Genomic DNA, 17,651 nt, shown 5'->3' on the forward strand with positions numbered 1-17,651 from the left:
CTGTTCATATGGATTTAAAGCGATTAAACAATTACACTCTTATTGAGGGAAAGTCCTCATTGAGTCTCTAAAAGTCTTTTTGAACCCCGTTGAGTTTCCTGAATAGCACCGTGCTGGTCTGCCTGTGAATCAGGCTCAGGACTTGTCTCAGGACTTGTCTCAGGACTTGTCTCAGGACTTGTCTCAGGACTTGTCTCAGGACTTGTCTCAGGACTTGTCTCAGGATTTGTCCAGATCTGCATGGCAGACACTGCTGGGTGCAGAGTGACAAGTCACTTTCTATCCCTCAGCTTCAAATCAGTGTATGTATCACGTACGACGATCACACATGCACACTACGCCTCTTTATGCTTCTTATACTCCAAACTCCAGAGTTCTGGCCAAGTCGTGTTGTCTGTCATGTGCATGGTATGGCCTCTGTCCCTCACAAAGCCACATGTCTTTCAAGTACCAAACGGAGAGCAAGCACAGACATGAGGGCTCATTTAGGGCTGGCCTGTTTCAGCTTTCTGCGGGTTAAAGCCACTTGAGAGGCCTGTGTGTGTGTTTGTGTGTGTGTGTGTGTGTGTGTGTGCAACACAGAGAGAGCACAGAGGGGGGAGTGTCTGCCAAGGGTCCCACAGACCAGAAACCATCCATGGTGCATCCTGCTGGGGGTGCTCCAGCTGCAGTGGTGATGGAGAGGAGAGAGCAGGGAGGAAGGCAGGCATCTAGTGGTGGGCCCATATGATTCCTGTAAATACATGGATCATGTATTTCTCACACTGTCGCTCTTTGTGTCTCTCTGTGTTTCGGTTTATGTTTTTTTTTGTTCTAGTTTGCTGTCCTTGATAACAGAACAGTAACCGACACCTAAAAGCCCCTTTTCACTGCACAACTTCAACGTAGTGTGGTGTGCAACTACTGGTCGAGCAGCTGTGGCATCACATCAACACTGGAACCACTTTAAAAGATACAATCACTAGAAAACAGAGTAGAAATAAGTTAATCAGTTGGGCCACCGGGGTGCCTCAGTCCAGTTTGTGGTCAGGCAAAGAAAGTTTCAGAGTTAGAGCTCAGGGTTGGAGTCGTTGTGTCTTGTGTTAGGCATCGCAGCAGCTGGCAGAGCAGCCTGAAGTCCTCTGGTGTCACATCGTACCACACAGGGACACCGACTTTCTCAGACGCCATCTGTCTGCAGCCACTAGTATTGAATAAGAGCTGTGCAAACGATGAGTCCCTCACCCAGCCTTGACTTATTTAGGTTAGTGGGGGTTCCTGCTTTCAGTCTTGGTTGATTCTGTGTGTTAGGTCTGTGGGAGACAACACACATCACACCTATGTCCCTTCCCTCGCTGCATCCTTCTGTTGGATTATTGTGTGTGCATCCAACAGCCCATCCATCATTCTCCTACCAGCCATCTGGTAGCCAGCCCGTGCTGGGTCAGAGGGGATGTTTTGCCACAGGTCATCTTCACACTGCATGTGCATGGAGAGCTGCTGAGTCCTCGTCTCTCTAGACTAAGATGGTTAAGCCCCACAACGATGGAGTTTTTATAAATTGGCATCATTTCTAGAAAACCTTTAACAAGCTTAAGCATTTACCATGACATATTCTCACACACTGGGGAAGCAGTGCATGAAGAAGGATTTAGTTTTAGCCCAAAAGGCAGTGTTCACCTTTTTCCTAAAATGTGTTATTTGATAAAAACCCCTTGAAAATAGCTTCTACAAAAAATATACTAAGCTGGCTGTTTGAGGCAATCGCACTTATAATATTTCAAGTCTTCTCAGCAATATCCTCTACGTGGTTTTTAAATACGGTATGTCCAAGTGTGTTTATGCGTCACCTTCGATTTTAGCCACGTCAAGCTCCGATTCCGTCCTGATCAGCTCACGCAGTGTGAGCCCATGAAAAATCAACTCTCGTACCTTCACTAAATATAAAGAAGTGTTTCACCCTGTCCCTTACAAACTGCACCACCGCTGCTTCTCTGAGTCACAGGTTGGGTTGAAGCTAAAGGGGCATGGACCCCCCATATTACCTTATTATTTATGCTTGTCAGTGTGTGTGTGTGTGTGTGTGTGTGTGTGTGTGTGTGTGTGTGTGTGTGTGTGTGTGTGTGTGTGTGTGTGTGAGTGTCACAGGTGGAAGACTAGGACTCATCATAAGTGTTCTGTCAGTCAGCAGTGGGTGGTCCTGTCACATCCAGAAAAGACATTTGTAAAATCGTCCTTTCTCTCTAGTTTCACACATTATGCTGATCAAGTGTCGATCACCTGTGCAGGTAGACAGTATAGTTGTTTGTGTTAAACATAATCACAGTGCTGCTTGTCCTAATCATGTTATAGTTGGCTTGTAAAAGAGTTTTTTAAAGGTGTGTGTCACATAAGCTGTTTAAAAATGGACCTTAAACACATCTGTTGTCTGTGTGATGCTCCTATAGTAATCACTATTATCAGTATTTATACGTATTGGTTTTGTTTTTCAGAAATGACAGAACATTTATTTCAGATATTTGAGATCAAAGATCAGATTTGAGATAAATCACACACACAGAAAGTAAAGGATCCCTTCATGTTGCTGGTGTCTGTCTACCAGTAGCAAAAAAAGGCGACTGACTCAGGGCGTCTGACTCAGAGTGAATGACAGTGGGAGAGAGGGGTTAAAACAGTGTCAGTATCTCTGAGGCTCCATTGAGAAGCAGAGTGAAGGGGGCAGAGAGAGAGGTGAGGGAGGAGTAAAGTGTCCAGTTCACGCAGAGGAGAAGCCAGGCATGAACAGAAAAACAGCGTGCCTAGATTTATTCTCTCCACCTCGTGTTAATGACAGAGTGCTTATCTCCTCGTTCTCTGGAGGTCTATGGGCGTCCACTTGGAGTCTTTGTGTTGTTAGTTGTCTGAAGTGACCGGCTCACATGGCGGACTACGGTGGCCTCAAGTTGCCGGCCAGGAACTACAGCCGCTTCTCCTGTGAGAACTACAAAGTGGTAAGAAAGCAGAAAGGGAAGTGAGTAAATATTTTTGGTTTGGGCTACCCCACCTGTTGGTTGGAGTCAAACATTTTTAGTTTGCAGGAATTAGTTAATTTTCAAACTTGAGAGTAGGAATGAATTTCACAGACAGTAGCACAGAGGGAAGCAATTACGGTGAAGATAAAGTGTTTCTGTTTACCACAGACGAGTCAGAAGGGTCAGCTTGAAATAGAAACATCAGGGGTAGAGCCAGGAATTATTTTAGAAGTCCCCTGACAGATGCAGGTATCAGACACAGTGAGTTCAACAGATGAATGAGAGTTTACAGTTGGGATTTGGTTCTAGCTCATAAACCCAGATGTCCCAAACATAGTCAGAGTCCTTCGTCATAGCTGGTTCTTGACATACAAAGGTAGAGTTCCTTTGAAAAGTCAGAAGAAAGCACTGTTATCAGAGGGTGTTTTTGTAGACTGTGCCCATTACCTGAATTATAACGAGAGCTGCTTAAGTCCTGGCTCTCCATGAAAGCTTCTCCTGAGCGATAACACTTTATAGCAGCTTTGGCCCTGCTGCGTTCTCTTTATAGTTCTTGCTCATGTTGGTAGATTACTTCATAATGGCGTGTTAAATGCACTGCTTTTTAGGTCGCTTACTGAACCCTGAAAGTAATAGGACTAATAGCCCTGCAGTTATCAACGTAATTGTTTTTGGAAAGCTGTGTGCTGTCACTGTATGTGAGAACTGGTTCTTGATGGACAGACCTGAGGTGTCGTTCATTCAGTTGCTGATGTGTGATTTTAACCTGGAAAAAGACTCAACGGTCCTCAACAGGCCGAGAACATTCACAAGCATCTTAGTCTCAGTAACGTATCACACCATCATCACTATAGATCAAATGTACTGTTTTAATTAATGTAAAGCTCTAATGGGAGAAATCTGATGTTTTTGTGGAGCTTCAACGTGGCTGCTATAAGATTTATAGGGATTATTTTGGAGCACAGACTAAATGTGAAGTCACAAAACTTAAAATTATTCTTCATGTTCATTTGTAAAAAAAACACTAATACTGAAAAAATGTGCTGATCATAATAATATGTTAGAAGGTTTCAGACTTTAAACATTTAATAATAGCCTGTTTTTCTTTTGAAGTGACTCTCTGATTGATTCTGCTCTATAAACCAAATACTTAGAGCGCTGCATGAGAACATAGAAAAGCCTTACTCAGGATGAGGAACAAGGAACCTGGTTCGTGCGGATTAAGGTGTAACTACAGGTCTGACTGAATGTCATTAACGTACTGAACTGCAGGTGACTTGGGAATTTTTGAGAAGCATTTTTCCAGACTGACCAAACTAAGGTGACGTTTCAAATGTTCTGCCCTACAGCAGCGATGCAGGTGTGTACACCAGCGTCACTGGAGTGTCGGCTTAGGACACACAACAAGTCGGTGTCAGTGCAAACAACAGCGGAGGTGAAAGAGCAAAACGAGGCGGGTGCTGCAGCTTGAGTGACAGTTTGACAGACACATAAAAGAACACACAGAAAAGGCCACAGGAAGAACAAAAGCACATCTGCTTATCTTCACCTACTGTATAATCAGCCTCCGTCATGATGTGTCACGACATTTACCAAACTTACACATCTGCAGCTGGGCCGTGCAGCCAAAACTCACTCTTCACTATAACCTCTTTTTAACAAAAGTGCTCTCCTGCTCAAGGGCACTCTCCCAGTGTGATGCCCTGGCTGCCTTAGCCCTCTCCCCACCCGGGCCAACACGGCGCTGCGGGGATGGCCTGTGTGCATCATGACCTTCTGTAGATATCACAGACCGGCCTGGTGACTCAGCAAGCCGAGACAGCGGGGAGGCTGGATGTGGAGCAGATTTGTGTATTTGTGGGAGAAAAAAGCTACAGCTGTCTGAATGACTCGTCACTGCTCGTCATGGCATTAAAGAACTGACTTCAATTAGACTTTATTATGTGAGCGAGCCCACGGGCCCAGGCTTTCATGCAGTGTGTGCCTGCAAACTGACAAAGGCTGAGTTTTTTTGATTAAATGTCAAGAAGCCTCATTTAACTGTGTGCACTGTATTAGAGGAACTGGGCTAATGTATACTATTAGTTCTTATTTATTTGGATCCTCATTAGCTTCTTCCTGAAGGCGTCACAAACATATTCACAGAGGATGGATGAAAATAGTCTCAGATTAAAGTGCTCATCCATTCCTAATCCATTGTTTTGAATTTCAGAGCAAAAACAAAAGAAATCCAGTCCCTGTCCAGATACTTCCAGACTGGTTACTGGTCAGTGTTTAGACCCAAAAGACTCAACACATGACTTTTTCCATAAGGCCTTGTCACATTGTCAGTGAGTCAGTGCCATGTTGCTTTTCTGTGTGTTTCTGGGAATGGAGGGTTTTCCCTCTTTAAAAAAATATATCACAACACTGAAGACGAGCGTCAGACTGGATGCCTGTCACTGTATATATATATATATATATATATATATATATATATATATATATATATATAAATATCTAAACCACTAGAAGAAGAAAGTTATTTAACTTGTTCTTTTTTCTAAAAATCTCTTTTAAAAAACCCCTAATTTCACTTTGCACGTCAATTATTATTAAGAGATTTTCAATTCACTAAGCCAAGTGGTTCCCTCTGATGTAGAGACTGGCTGCACTGGGGTTGGTAGCACCTCATTCCAGCCTCATGTGTAGATATCGAGTTAATATGAAGGCAGCACTCCTCTTCATCAACCATACAGCTTATTAAACTGTCTCTCAGATCTGCTTCTCATCACCCCCCACCTTTGCTTCTTCTTTCTTCTGGCCTGTAAAGCAAATTTCAGATCCCATAAGCTCCAATAATAGTGTGTGTAAAAGTGTGGTTAAACACACATGGTTCAGATTAATGGGTTTTTAATATATATTTTTTCAATTATTAATATTGTCGTCAGTGCTAGTGGTGTTATCACTGAGCGTGGTTCTGTTAATCCTAATGTTTGCCTTTCACATGCACATATTACCTGCGTCTTGCTCAATTATAGCCCCCGTTCACTTCAACTAGTACGAGTTGAAATATATTAATAGAATAATGCTTGCTGACCTTTTATCTCATTTTGGGTCTGCACCACCTCTGGAGAGGAATATGTGTTTTTTTACAGGCTGGTTATTGACTGTCTCACTGTCTGTTGGCCTGTTAGCTCTCAGTCGGGTCGGTGTGGTACAGTACGGTGGGTTTGTCGGAGTTTGGTTGATGAAACCAGCTGCTGCTGCTGCTGCTGGAAAGGAGGCTGTTGAGAGAAGTGACTATAGTGTGAATCTGTTTTAAAATGAAAATGAAAAGAACGAGCCAAAACCTCGGTGAAAGAGAGATTCAACAACCAGTCGATTAAATAATTAGTCGATGATGCTGATGAAATGTGAGGACTCTTTTTCATGTTAAACTTGTAGTAAACTGAATATTGTTGGTCAAAGAAAACATGACACCTGAAGGCATCACCTTGGATTTTGGGGAGATTGTTAAAGATTGAGAAAATCAACAGATTAATTAAACCTAATTGCCATTTGCAGCACTAGTTTGTTTGTGATCTATGATGTTATTGGGCTCACGCTCATATGTGCAGTGCTTGTTGTCGCCCCAGTAGCAAACGTATAGTATAGTATGGAGGAAGCTCATGACTATGATATGAAACAGATACTATGCTCTGTCACAGCAGGCCTCGTCTTAAAACATAAAATACTGATTTGTGACGTTAGAAATATGTCAAACCAAACTTTCTGTGACTGTTGTGCAGTTTTGCTCTGCATCATCACATTTTATCTTATTTTTTCTGTGCCACAAGTTTTGACCTGTCACTTTGCCAGAGATGTAGAAATCACAGACACAAAGTCTGTTTTGAAAAGTTTAATTTTTGGGAGTTTAAAGGAACCTGTTTGGACTTGCCCACTTCCCCTTGTCTTTTCTCTCACAACCTGCCCATGTCCTCCTGCCTGCCCTCAGGCCAATGACCCCCTTGTGGTTTCCAGGTCTGTGAATGACAGCTACCCATTTCACCTCGTTTATAATTACACTCCAACCCCTCAATTTACCTACCCGAAACTACTTCAAAGAAAGCCCCTACACAGACAAAAGCTCCTGAATTGCATTTCCTTTTCTCCATGACCAGCTGAGAGTGAGAATTGAAAGCACGGAGCCTAATCCTGCTGCTCGAAGGCTTTTTCCCCCCTTTGGCTCTGTGTTTCACTCAAGACTCTTTTTATATCTGTGCAATTGTGTTTGGGTATGCAGCCCGAGTGATTTTAACATCGTTCCAATACTCTTTGTATTTAATGTGTGGTCATGTACTCTCATAAACCTTTTGTGCCTGTGCATGACGATGAGTATATGTACGTGTGTGTGTGTGTGTGTGTGTGTGTGTGTGTGTGTGTGTGTGTGTGTGTGTGTGTGTGTGTGTGTGCCTTTGAAGTGCTCACACCTGTTGTAAGTCATCATGAGAGCAGTGACTCATCCGATGGGCAGCACAGCAGAAAAGCTTTAGGTCTGTTTACAGAGCAAACTCAAAGAAACAAGGGTCACCACTGTGTCACACACCCTCAGCCTTCATGTTGTGTGTCCATGTTTGTGCCGAGGTTTGACCCAAACAATGCTGCGCACTCATTCAGCACTAATAGATGTGCTTAAATTTCACAATAATGAAAGAAAGGAACCATGTTACTGGAAGAAATCAGGTCATAGCAAAAACCGGACAACGCATTCACCTGAAGTGTGGAAGCAACCAGGTAACTGCAGGTCATTGGAAATGTTCCCCACTGTTGTGGAAACACAGTTTGCTCTGTTTGAGCAGACGTTTGTGCCCTGGTCTCTGAAAACATGTCTGAATTTTACATATAATACTGAATTGTTATTGTGAGTTATGGATATTTGTCCAGTACTGTGTACTGTGCACACATCTGTATGTAAAGAGCTGAATACTGAACGAGCCAATAATGTGTATTTGCTTTCTTCAGGACAAATCTAGTTGTGGAAATTAGGTTTAATTCTTGACTCCACTGCAGAAGCTTGATTTCTTATCTACAAGAAAAAAATGTCTGATTACAAAAAAGCTGATTTTTTTTTTTTAACCCGGTTATTTACACGTACCGATTCTCTCCCCATCATGGTTTCGACAGACTGCGATAACAGTTTCTGAGCTTGTGTGGAAACGAGAGTGAGACATAGAGGGAGAGGCCTCTTTATTTAGCCGAACTGTCGCACATGTTTCAGATCCCCGTGGAGAGCAAAGCTGCTCTGAAGTTGCACTTGTCATTCAGCCTCTCCAGTTTACAGGCGAGCCTAACAAAGCAAGATATTTCCATGAGCTGTCTGATTCTCAAAAACTGAACTACTTCTTCATTACGAATAACGTTCTGTTCAACTTCTCGTCAGCCCTCGTCCCAGAAATAGAAACTCACTGCTGTTGACTAGAGAGTGAAAGAGAAAGCGTTTGGCAACTAATTATGAAGGAAACTATTCAGATTATTCAGATGCTTGCTCTGCCCCCTCCTCTCCTCCCCCAGGCAGTGAAGGGTCTTTTCTGTCCCCAGAGAGTGATGTCAGCACGGCCCATTGAAAACAGCCGCCGTGCGCTCAGAGATGAATGCCCCGGCTCAGCACAATGGCTTCAATTTGAATACCATGCGGATATATGCCAGATCGGACCCTCTCACAAAAGAAAGAGGGCTACTCTGCTCCCATTCAACCATGTTGTTATTTTATTAGAGTCGTAAATTTGTTTCAACCATTTATACCTTTTGTAGTTTTCAAGTGTTTTTGGAGTTTGAAACACGTGGACAACTTGACGGGGTTGCCCTTGTTTTGGACAGAATTAGGTTTTCGTTGGCTCATCACTAAACACTGTGGGGTTTTTTTGTGTCTGACCACAGATCTACACGGACTGGGCCAACCATTACCTTGCCAAATCAGGACACAAGCGTCTGATCAAGGATCTGCAAACGGACGTCACGGATGGAGTGTTGTTGGCTGAGATCATACAGGTCGTAGGTAAGGAAAGCACATATTTGATTTCAGTATCTGCAAAAACAAACCCAGCTCAAAACACATGCTGGTTGCTTTTGGTTAGTTTTAAAGACATGACTGACATTTACTAAACAAATGGTTTCCTTTTTTTAAGGATGTTTTGTGAGGTAGAGTTAATAATACAGATTAAAACACTGTTTTCTAATGTGTAATTCCAAACCTGTTATAAATCATTCGAAGGATTTATTTACTCCTGCACAAGTAAAATGATTTATTCTGCAGCGTGCTGATAGTCATGATAATTCATATTTCTTTAGTTTAATCATTTTTACTGAAAGTTATTGTCCTTTTAAACTAACTTAAGAAATATAAATTACTATGTAAAAACTCAAAATTAGGAAAGATAATATCAGAGAATTTGAAGATATAATGAAGTAATATTTATATTATAAATTTACAAGGGTGGCACAGTGGCTTAGTGGTTAGCGCTGTTGCCTCACAGCGAGAAGGTTCCTGGTTTGAAACCCATCAGGGGCCTTTCTGTGTGGAGTCTGCATGTTCTCCCTGTGCTTGTGTGGGTTTTCTCCAGGTACTCTGGTTTCCTCCCACAGTCCAAAAACATGTATGTCAGGTTGATTGGTGACTCTAAATTGCCCATAGGAGTGAGTGTGAGTGTGTGAGGTTGTTTGTCTCTATGTGGCCCTGTGATGGACTGGGGACCTGTCCAGGGTGGACCCCTGCCTTTCACCCAGAGAGAGCTGGGATAGGCTCCAGCAGGTCCCTGGGACCCTGGTTAGGACTAAGGGGGTACAGATGGTGGATGGATATAAATTGACATTTTTTCACATTTCTAATCTTAACAGAGTTGTCTGCTTTACGTTAATTACGATCCCTCTGTTATAAAAACATGTGTAGACACTTTTTGGCGAACGCATGTCGGCCACCTTTTCAGGACCTAATCTAAAATTGATTTTTACCATCATGCTTCTTTAAAATATATTATCTGGTGTGTTAAACAGCCCAATGTGTTGACGAGACGTCAGACCAAATATAACCTAGTGAAGGATGTAAAAATGGGCTGCTGCTGTGTGTTCGTGACCCTCGCCCTCGTCAGTCTTGTCATGGCCCCAGCCCGACGTCCCAGTCGCTGACAGCCGTGAGGCAGAGGCAGACTGACACCAGCTGACCGGTGACTCAGCTTGTCTCTGCCCCCGTGTCTCTGACCCAGATTTTAGACTTTCCATGTTATGAAGAGTCGCATTGTTCTCCTTCTGTAACTGCATGTGATTATGTGTTGATGACACTCACAGGCTCCACATGGCATTTTATGCAACGTATGAGAAATCTATTTGCACCACCCCTCCTCTTATGAACAACTCCAGCCTCATGTCAGGATCGTGGTTGTTTGGGTTTTCCTCATTACTCCAGTCGTCCAGCGTCGACCATACAACTAATCTTGAGGTTGCATAATACACTGGAGCCTTTCAGGAAATAGGGGTTATGGTGGTGTAGTTGTGCTGGGAAACTTTAACCAGTGATGAAAATTAAAAATGACAGCTGAGGCATAATTTCTGTGCATGATGAGAAAACAACATAGTCATTGTGTTGTTTTTCTGTCATCTTCTCTTTTCAAACTGATATTTAAGTGGAAACTGTGATGTAGATGTGTTAATGTCAGCATGAAAATTTAATATCCACCTCTCTGCAAAGTAGCAAAGATCATTTGATTGCTTTCTGCGATTTTTGTCATCTATCACAGAACTTATTAATCCTGGACCCCCAATAATTTCTTCCTCCTGAGGATCAATATTTTTGAGGGATTATAGGAAGTAAAACTGTTCAGTCAAAATAGAGTTTTGGTTCCATCCTCGTTAACATCCTCGCTCTCATCCAGAACCTTTAGCCTAGTCTCCTTGGGTCCACATAGAATATATACAGTTCAGCAGCTGATCACTGCTGCTCTGCCCTTATGTTAAAAGAACACAAACTAGAACCACACACGTCTTTGCGTTCTGCGTTCTGCCTCTTGTTCTCTAGGGAGACCTCACACCACACAATCGGTGTGAAACCAGAGCAGCCTGCTGGTACCAGGACAAAGGCCTGGCCGGATACAGCACCTGTTTATAGCTATTTGACCGATGTAAAACCCAAGGTCAGGGTTCTGGGACGAGGAAAACTTCCAGGTTGACGTCATCATCATCATCTTCTAACAGTTTGATGACGTCTCAGTCTTGAGGAATAATCCCATTGGACAATGTTCAGCCAAATCTGTAGCGTGAGAGACTTTGCTTTACGTTTCTCTTTTAAAATAAGCTTCACATATTCAGACTGCTGTCAGGTTCTTGTATTTTTTTATTTTGGGAACATTTATGTAGTTTGGAGTTTGAGTTTCTGTTTTGAAATCACAGAGTAGTTGTCTCCTGTGGGTGTCACTGACCACGATACGCAGTTATTTTAGGAAGCACACAAGCTGCGGCCGACGCTAGTGGTGATAAATCACTGATCATTTGTTTGGACTGGTTTTGTTAATATGCATATAACAAAACATTTCTTTTTAAATAGGATCATATAATAGGATTTATACACCCTCTAAACTCTAAAAGTAAATAGAGACATGTACAGTACTGTGCAAAAGTTCTAGGCACTGAAAACACACAGAAAACCTAAATCTAATCAGTATCTGCAGCTCTCCCCTTTTAAACCAGCAGCTGTTCTCTCTGGTTGGACCTGCTCACAGTTTCTCCTGGTACTTTGGAGAAGCTGCTGCAGTTCTTCTGTAGGTTCAGGCTGTCCCAGTGTTTCTGCCCAGATCAGGACTGTGGGGGTCAGACCATCTGCTGCAGGACCCTGGTTCTTCTGGCCACTAAAGATAGTTCTTCATGAAAACTCTAGTGGGTTCTTCATGGGCCTGTTGTCCTGCACAGTTGACCTGGGGTCATTCAGACACCTACAACTTCCTAAACACCTAAAATCTGCTGCCTAAATCTTCTGCACAGTGCAGTATATACAGTATAGGTAAGATAGCTACAGTTCTATATTATATATATAATTTTAGAGAGAGAGAAATGTGAGGGTGGGATCATCTTCCCCTCCTCTGGCCCATTGTCTGTCACATGTGATTAAACTTTTTCTCTCACCCAAAACATTTTTAATTGACACGAACTAAATATTAATTCAGTGAGAAATAAAATGTCTCTGGTTGAACTGCTTACACTGATGTCTCCCATGATGACTTGTCATGAGTCAGCATTGTTTTAAAGGATCACAACTGAAAGATGTTTCAGTATCGATCCACCAGGTCACAGTTAGTTGTGATGTGTGTATTGAAGGCAGCTGAACATAGAGAGAGAGACACTGCATATTTATTCACCGAGTGACGTGGGACTGTAGGTGGTACAGCACCAGGGTCCTGAGGGAGAGCTGCGCCCTGGGCTTCATCGTGCCTCCTGATGCAGGGGACTGTGCTGATGACACAGTCGTCAGCTGTGAGCTGATGACTGTGTCTCAGCTGCTGTGGGCTGGGCCCCTAATGGACACCACACACACACATGCACACACAATCCCTGGCACTACACACACACACGCCCTCTTTGAAAAGAAGTAGCACAACACTCCCATCATAGTTGGGCCCCCAGCGGCCCCGTTCCCATTTGCTTTGGCCAGATAGTGTTTCATGTCTCTGTGGGAGGGCAGGGGAGGGAAAGGGGCGTCGGAGTCACCGGCCTGAACGTCTCTGCTGTCCTCACTCAGCCAGAAACTGCCTGGGACACAGACACAAACACCGCTGGAAATAAGAGAGGATTAAATTAACTGAACACATCTTGAAAAAGTTTTCATTCTGTTTTCTTTTCTTTGGTCGCTCTGTCTCTGCCACCTCTTTCCGTCCGTCCCTCAGCCAATGAGAAGATTGACGATATCAATGGCTGTCCCAAGAGCCGTTCTCAGATGGTAAGTGACCTTCTAAGTTGGTTTTGGCCGAACGCTGTGAAGTTTACCTTTTGTGTGTGGAGAAACATGTCCTGTCTCACTAGGTCATGTGGCTCTTCCTGGGAGTTGAGGTGCTAATAGTTGTAGATAGTTATTCCATTTATTTTTTCTGTTGCGGTCTCGCAGACTGTCTGTCAAAGCCCCTGGCTCCACCTTCAGGCCCCACAGACGTTGGTTTCATTCTCAGCTCATTTTATTGCACTTGCAAATAAGACGCTCTCACCTCCGGGAGAGGGAGCAGGCAGAGAACATCAGCGGTAATGGGGGGAAAAAAAAGACATGTTAGCGGGATTTCCTTCATGACACCGCTGGTGGGATTTGAGTGTTTTCACAGTGTAGTTGTCTCTGTGGGAAATGAGCCGGAGCAGGGCTCCCCTCCGCTGAATGTGAAGGTGCCGTAAATTGGGCCAATGTGCCAGCTGAGGGGGCTATTTCTGGACACCAGCCAACCTAGTGAAGCCTCACGAAGCACCAGAGACAGAAACACACCCACAGTTAACAACTGATGAGGATGTGGAAGAGCAGCTGATCCCTGAGCCCTTTTTTTTTTCCATTGCAAACATTCATATTCCCGTATTTATATGTTGATGCCATAGTGGCCTGTTTTGATGGTCTGTTTCTGTGTTCTGCAGTTTTCTGAGTTTGTTTTGTTACAGAACATTCTCCACATTTGTAGATAATAAAGTATGTCAGTCAGGATCTGTTCTCAGTTTCTTAAACCTGAAAATGTGGAGCTGGGGCCTGTACCAAGAACCATCCCGAGTGACTGGCGTCAACTCGGTCAGTTTAATAAGAAATGTAAGAGTCAACTTCTCTCATCTGCCACATCTGAAAGATCTGCATGTATCTGACCAAACCACCAGCATGTGGATTATTTTTGTAATAAGACAGAAGAGGCATCATTTTCAATTATCAGCACAAAGTCGCCTCATGTTCCTCTGAGCTGTAATGATAAATGAGTTGTACTGTAACCTCTAGCTGTGTTTATTATTTCTGGACACTTGGAAGATTTAGGTGCTGTTGTCATTGTCAGGATGTCCTGTATGAATGAGGACCTGGTCAGCGGTCAGGCTGTTGACAGGTTTTCATCTGATCTTAATCTGCTCCAGAGCAGGTTAGTCTTGGTGATCCACCCTCGGTAACCACTGGTGTTAAAGGGCACAGGCAGGGAGGGTCCAAACAGAGACTCACAGTCAGGCTGACGGGAGCAGTCTGGATGGATCATTTTGAAACTGGGAGCAGGTGTTTGAGTAGGCAGGGACGGTCAGGTAACTGTGGACACTGTGGCTAACAGGGACAGAGAAACCATAACGGGACCTGGGCAGGAAGCATAACTGTGCTACCGCTGCAGTAGCTAAAGTGAAAACTATGTCAAGAGTACCCTCTCTCAAATATTTCATTTAGCAGTTGTTGGACTGATCAAAATGTTCAGGCCAGTCCACCATTTGTGTTGCTAACAATGTTTCTCTGCTTGTAAACGTCTCTGATTTTTGTTCTGTGTGTCAGAGACAGAGGCAAAAAACACTATATGTAATTGGATGATTTGAAATGAGAACTGAACAAATCCAGGCACATTACAAAGTTTGGAGCTGACTCCCAAAAATCTGCCTATTTGTGATTTCCAACAAACCTAGTTGAGGATAACTGGATAACTCACATATCTTGGTTTGTGCTACAGGCCCTAATGATTAGTGTCCTTTAATAACACTAAAGAAACATGGTACATAACCACAGAACAGGTAGTTAGTGATTACTGTTGCTGTAATTAAATTTTTTTTACTATATTTCTATAAATTTGCTCATTTTATGGAGGTTTTTAAAGCAATTTAAGGAATTGATTTCTATACAGTTTGTGTACTTACCCATATTTCCCCTTCATGTACCTCTATTTGAATATTGATTTGAAAGGCATGTATAAGGCTCACCTCCCTCCCTAATCTCTGTCCCACTTACTATCAATTATGGCTTCCCCATTAGTGCTGATTATGCCCCCCAGTCTCCTGTAATTGAGTGTTTGTGCTCCCTGGTCTCAGCGGTCTGGGCGTCTCTTAGTGGTTTTGTTCTGCTCTTACCAACATCGTGTGCAGCTTCTCTCCCTACGACCTCTGCTGACACCTGCAAACACAGCAGCTCATTTTAAAAGACAGGAAAATTGCTGGCTACTCCTGAGACAAATCAAGTGGGTCCAAATATATTTTCTGTCCTGAATGTTCAGTGTGTGTGTCAATATCTAGTGTGCATTCAAGTACTGATATAATGTGGTATTGTTTATTGGATAGTGACTGTCAACATCTATTTATATTTTGCAGTATTGTGCGTATGTGAGTATTTTTGGATTGTTGTCAGCTTTAAAGCAGAATCTGAAGCATTCGAGCGGTGCTAAGGGCAGGTGCAGCCGCCGTCATTATGCAAATGTCTGCTTTGTGTGTTGTAGTACTGTCAAAACAAACAGACACACATGGGTCCTGAGCGTTTAGTTGGCAGCTGCATTGGAAGAGTGTGAGAACCCACTTTTACTGCACTTGATTTCATTGCTTTCAAACCCCCAAAGCTGCTGCCAATTACTCCCACTTAACTTAACCCCTGTCTGTAAATAAATAAACAAACATTGAAATAAGCACCATCAGTGGAGTAAACTGTAGCACAGTCACATTACGTGATCAGCATGCCGGCTGTCTGGGCTGCAGTGAGTGGCTGTTTTTACAACTGTCACATCCTTGTTATATGGACCCCCATCGTCGGGTCATTAATTTGCCACCCAGTCAGACTCTGTGTGTGTGTGTGTGTGTGTGTGTGTGTGTGTGTGTGTGTGTGTGTGTGTGTGTGTGTGTGTGTGTGTGTGTGTGTGTGTGTGTGTGGTGTGTGTGTGTGTGTGTGTGTGTGATGTACGAGGGTGTAGAGTCGACACTGAGCTGTTAAAACCACACATAATGCCACTCACACACGAGGAGACAAACATACATGGGTGTTTCTTCCAAGCCTCCGTTGTCAAAGCAGCAGCTTGTGAAATGAGCTGGATTTCATCTGGCATCTTAAAGGTCGACACGTTTACTTGATTTACTTCTTACTTCATATATTATGATCCTTCTTTTTTGGATTAGGTAGAATCCATGGGGTCTGTGTCATTGGTAGAAAGTAGTTTCATAATAATTTGTAACATACAAGACGTTAAGTAATTAGCCTTTCTTTAAATGTTAATGCTCTTTTTATTTCAGGAACTTAAAAAACATTAAACAGCAGTTGGCTGGATGAGAAACAGACTGAAGGAACTATCAGCAGGGCTCTGTGCCGGTTGGTAAGATGGTGGCAGCCCTGATGCAGATGTGTTTTAGTGTTGTTGTAGTGAGTGAAGCTTTATGTAGGCAAGCAGGACAAGCCCCAAATAATGTTATATTAATGATTCAACGGGCTGGTTAATGTTTGATGAGAGGGAGTGAGACTTTCTGTGTTAGTTGGTCAGAGCTCAGGTGATCACATCACGGGCTGAAACCTACTGAGCAGTCACAGTTAAAGGCACATTTACAGAGGGTGGACAAAAAAACAGAAACACTTGACTGAATAATGCAACCCAGTACAACAGCCCTTCATCAGAAGCCTCCGGTGTAGAGCATGTGCTCATCTTGTGAGGTGGTCACCCAAAGTATGTGCACACGGTTTGAAAAACAAATAGTGTTAGTCTGGGAACAATCATAATGGGAAACACGCACACAAACACATTTTAGAACAGATACTGTGAACATGAATGAGAACACCGTAGTGTGTGTGTCTGTGTGTGTGTGTGTGTGTGTGTGTGTGTGTGTGTGTGTGTGTGTATATAGGTGCATGTGCAGCAGCAGTAAGATGTGTATGAATTAGCGTCATGGTGTGTGTATCACAGCTGCTGGTGGATCATTTTATCAATAGGCAGTGAAAAGCAGCACTTCTCCGAGGTGTCGAAACCTCGTACATTTTTCAGCTGGGAGAGAATTGTTGACATACATGTCAAGGCTCTGTAGGTGAACAGCTAGCTGCAATCTGTGAAACCTCCTGAGAGAGTGAAAGTATGTGTGGGCAGATACACACTGATTTAGCCACACAGTTATACACTAATTCAGATACACACACACACACACACACACGCAGACAGACATAAACATACAGGCTGACACGACACGTTGTCTCATAAGCACGTTACATGACCAAGACCCAACAGACTGAGAGCTGTTGGCAATGAAAAGCTGCTGTCATCACACACGAGTTCAGAGTTGTGATATATCGGGCGAGTTTTATTTTCTGAAATATTCAGTATCGGCCCGTCGTGCTGTTTAGTTGAAGTGTGAAGGAGATTTCTCCATGGTCCGACCAGAAAAAAAACTTGGCCTACCCTAACCATGCTATCAATTTATTCGTAGGATCACAGTCAGATATAGAAAATCTCTGATTAAAATCATCTTTCAGCAACTGGGGTGTAAAAATGTCAGTGTGAGCATCAGTCAAAGCTCTGAACCATCACATCCTGCCTCAAACATGCAACATTCACACACATTCCCTCACTTTAGCACTTTCTCTCCCTCTCTCTCTTCTTCTCCCGCCCTCGTTCTCTCACTCACACACACACACACACACACACAAACACACACCCACACACACAACAATAGCATCCCTGTTGATGGGAGGAAGTGTTTGTTCAGAGGGCTGCTGGC

The 17,651-nt window shown here is 43.2% G+C and overlaps 1 protein-coding gene across 6 annotated transcripts in view; it reads left to right on the forward strand.

Annotated features, from left to right (window-relative positions):
• Positions 1–17,651, forward strand: part of nav2a (neuron navigator 2a) — a 92,241-nt gene that overhangs the window by 12,294 nt on the left and 62,296 nt on the right. For 5 of the 6 annotated variants that reach the window (XM_026319868.1, XM_026319869.1, XM_026319871.1 and 2 more), the window contains exons 2-3: positions 8,889–9,006; positions 12,878–12,930. In XM_026319868.1, the coding sequence (XP_026175653.1) occupies positions 8,889–9,006; positions 12,878–12,930 (171 nt within the window). Of the gene's footprint in view, positions 1–2,714; positions 2,970–8,888; positions 9,007–12,877; positions 12,931–17,651 lie in introns of those variants that run through there. The other variant, XM_026319874.1, reaches the window with a different exon arrangement.

Source organism: Mastacembelus armatus, chromosome 3 (genome assembly GCF_900324485.2).
Source record: "Mastacembelus armatus chromosome 3, fMasArm1.2, whole genome shotgun sequence".
Taxonomy (NCBI): Eukaryota; Metazoa; Chordata; class Actinopteri; order Synbranchiformes; family Mastacembelidae; genus Mastacembelus; species Mastacembelus armatus.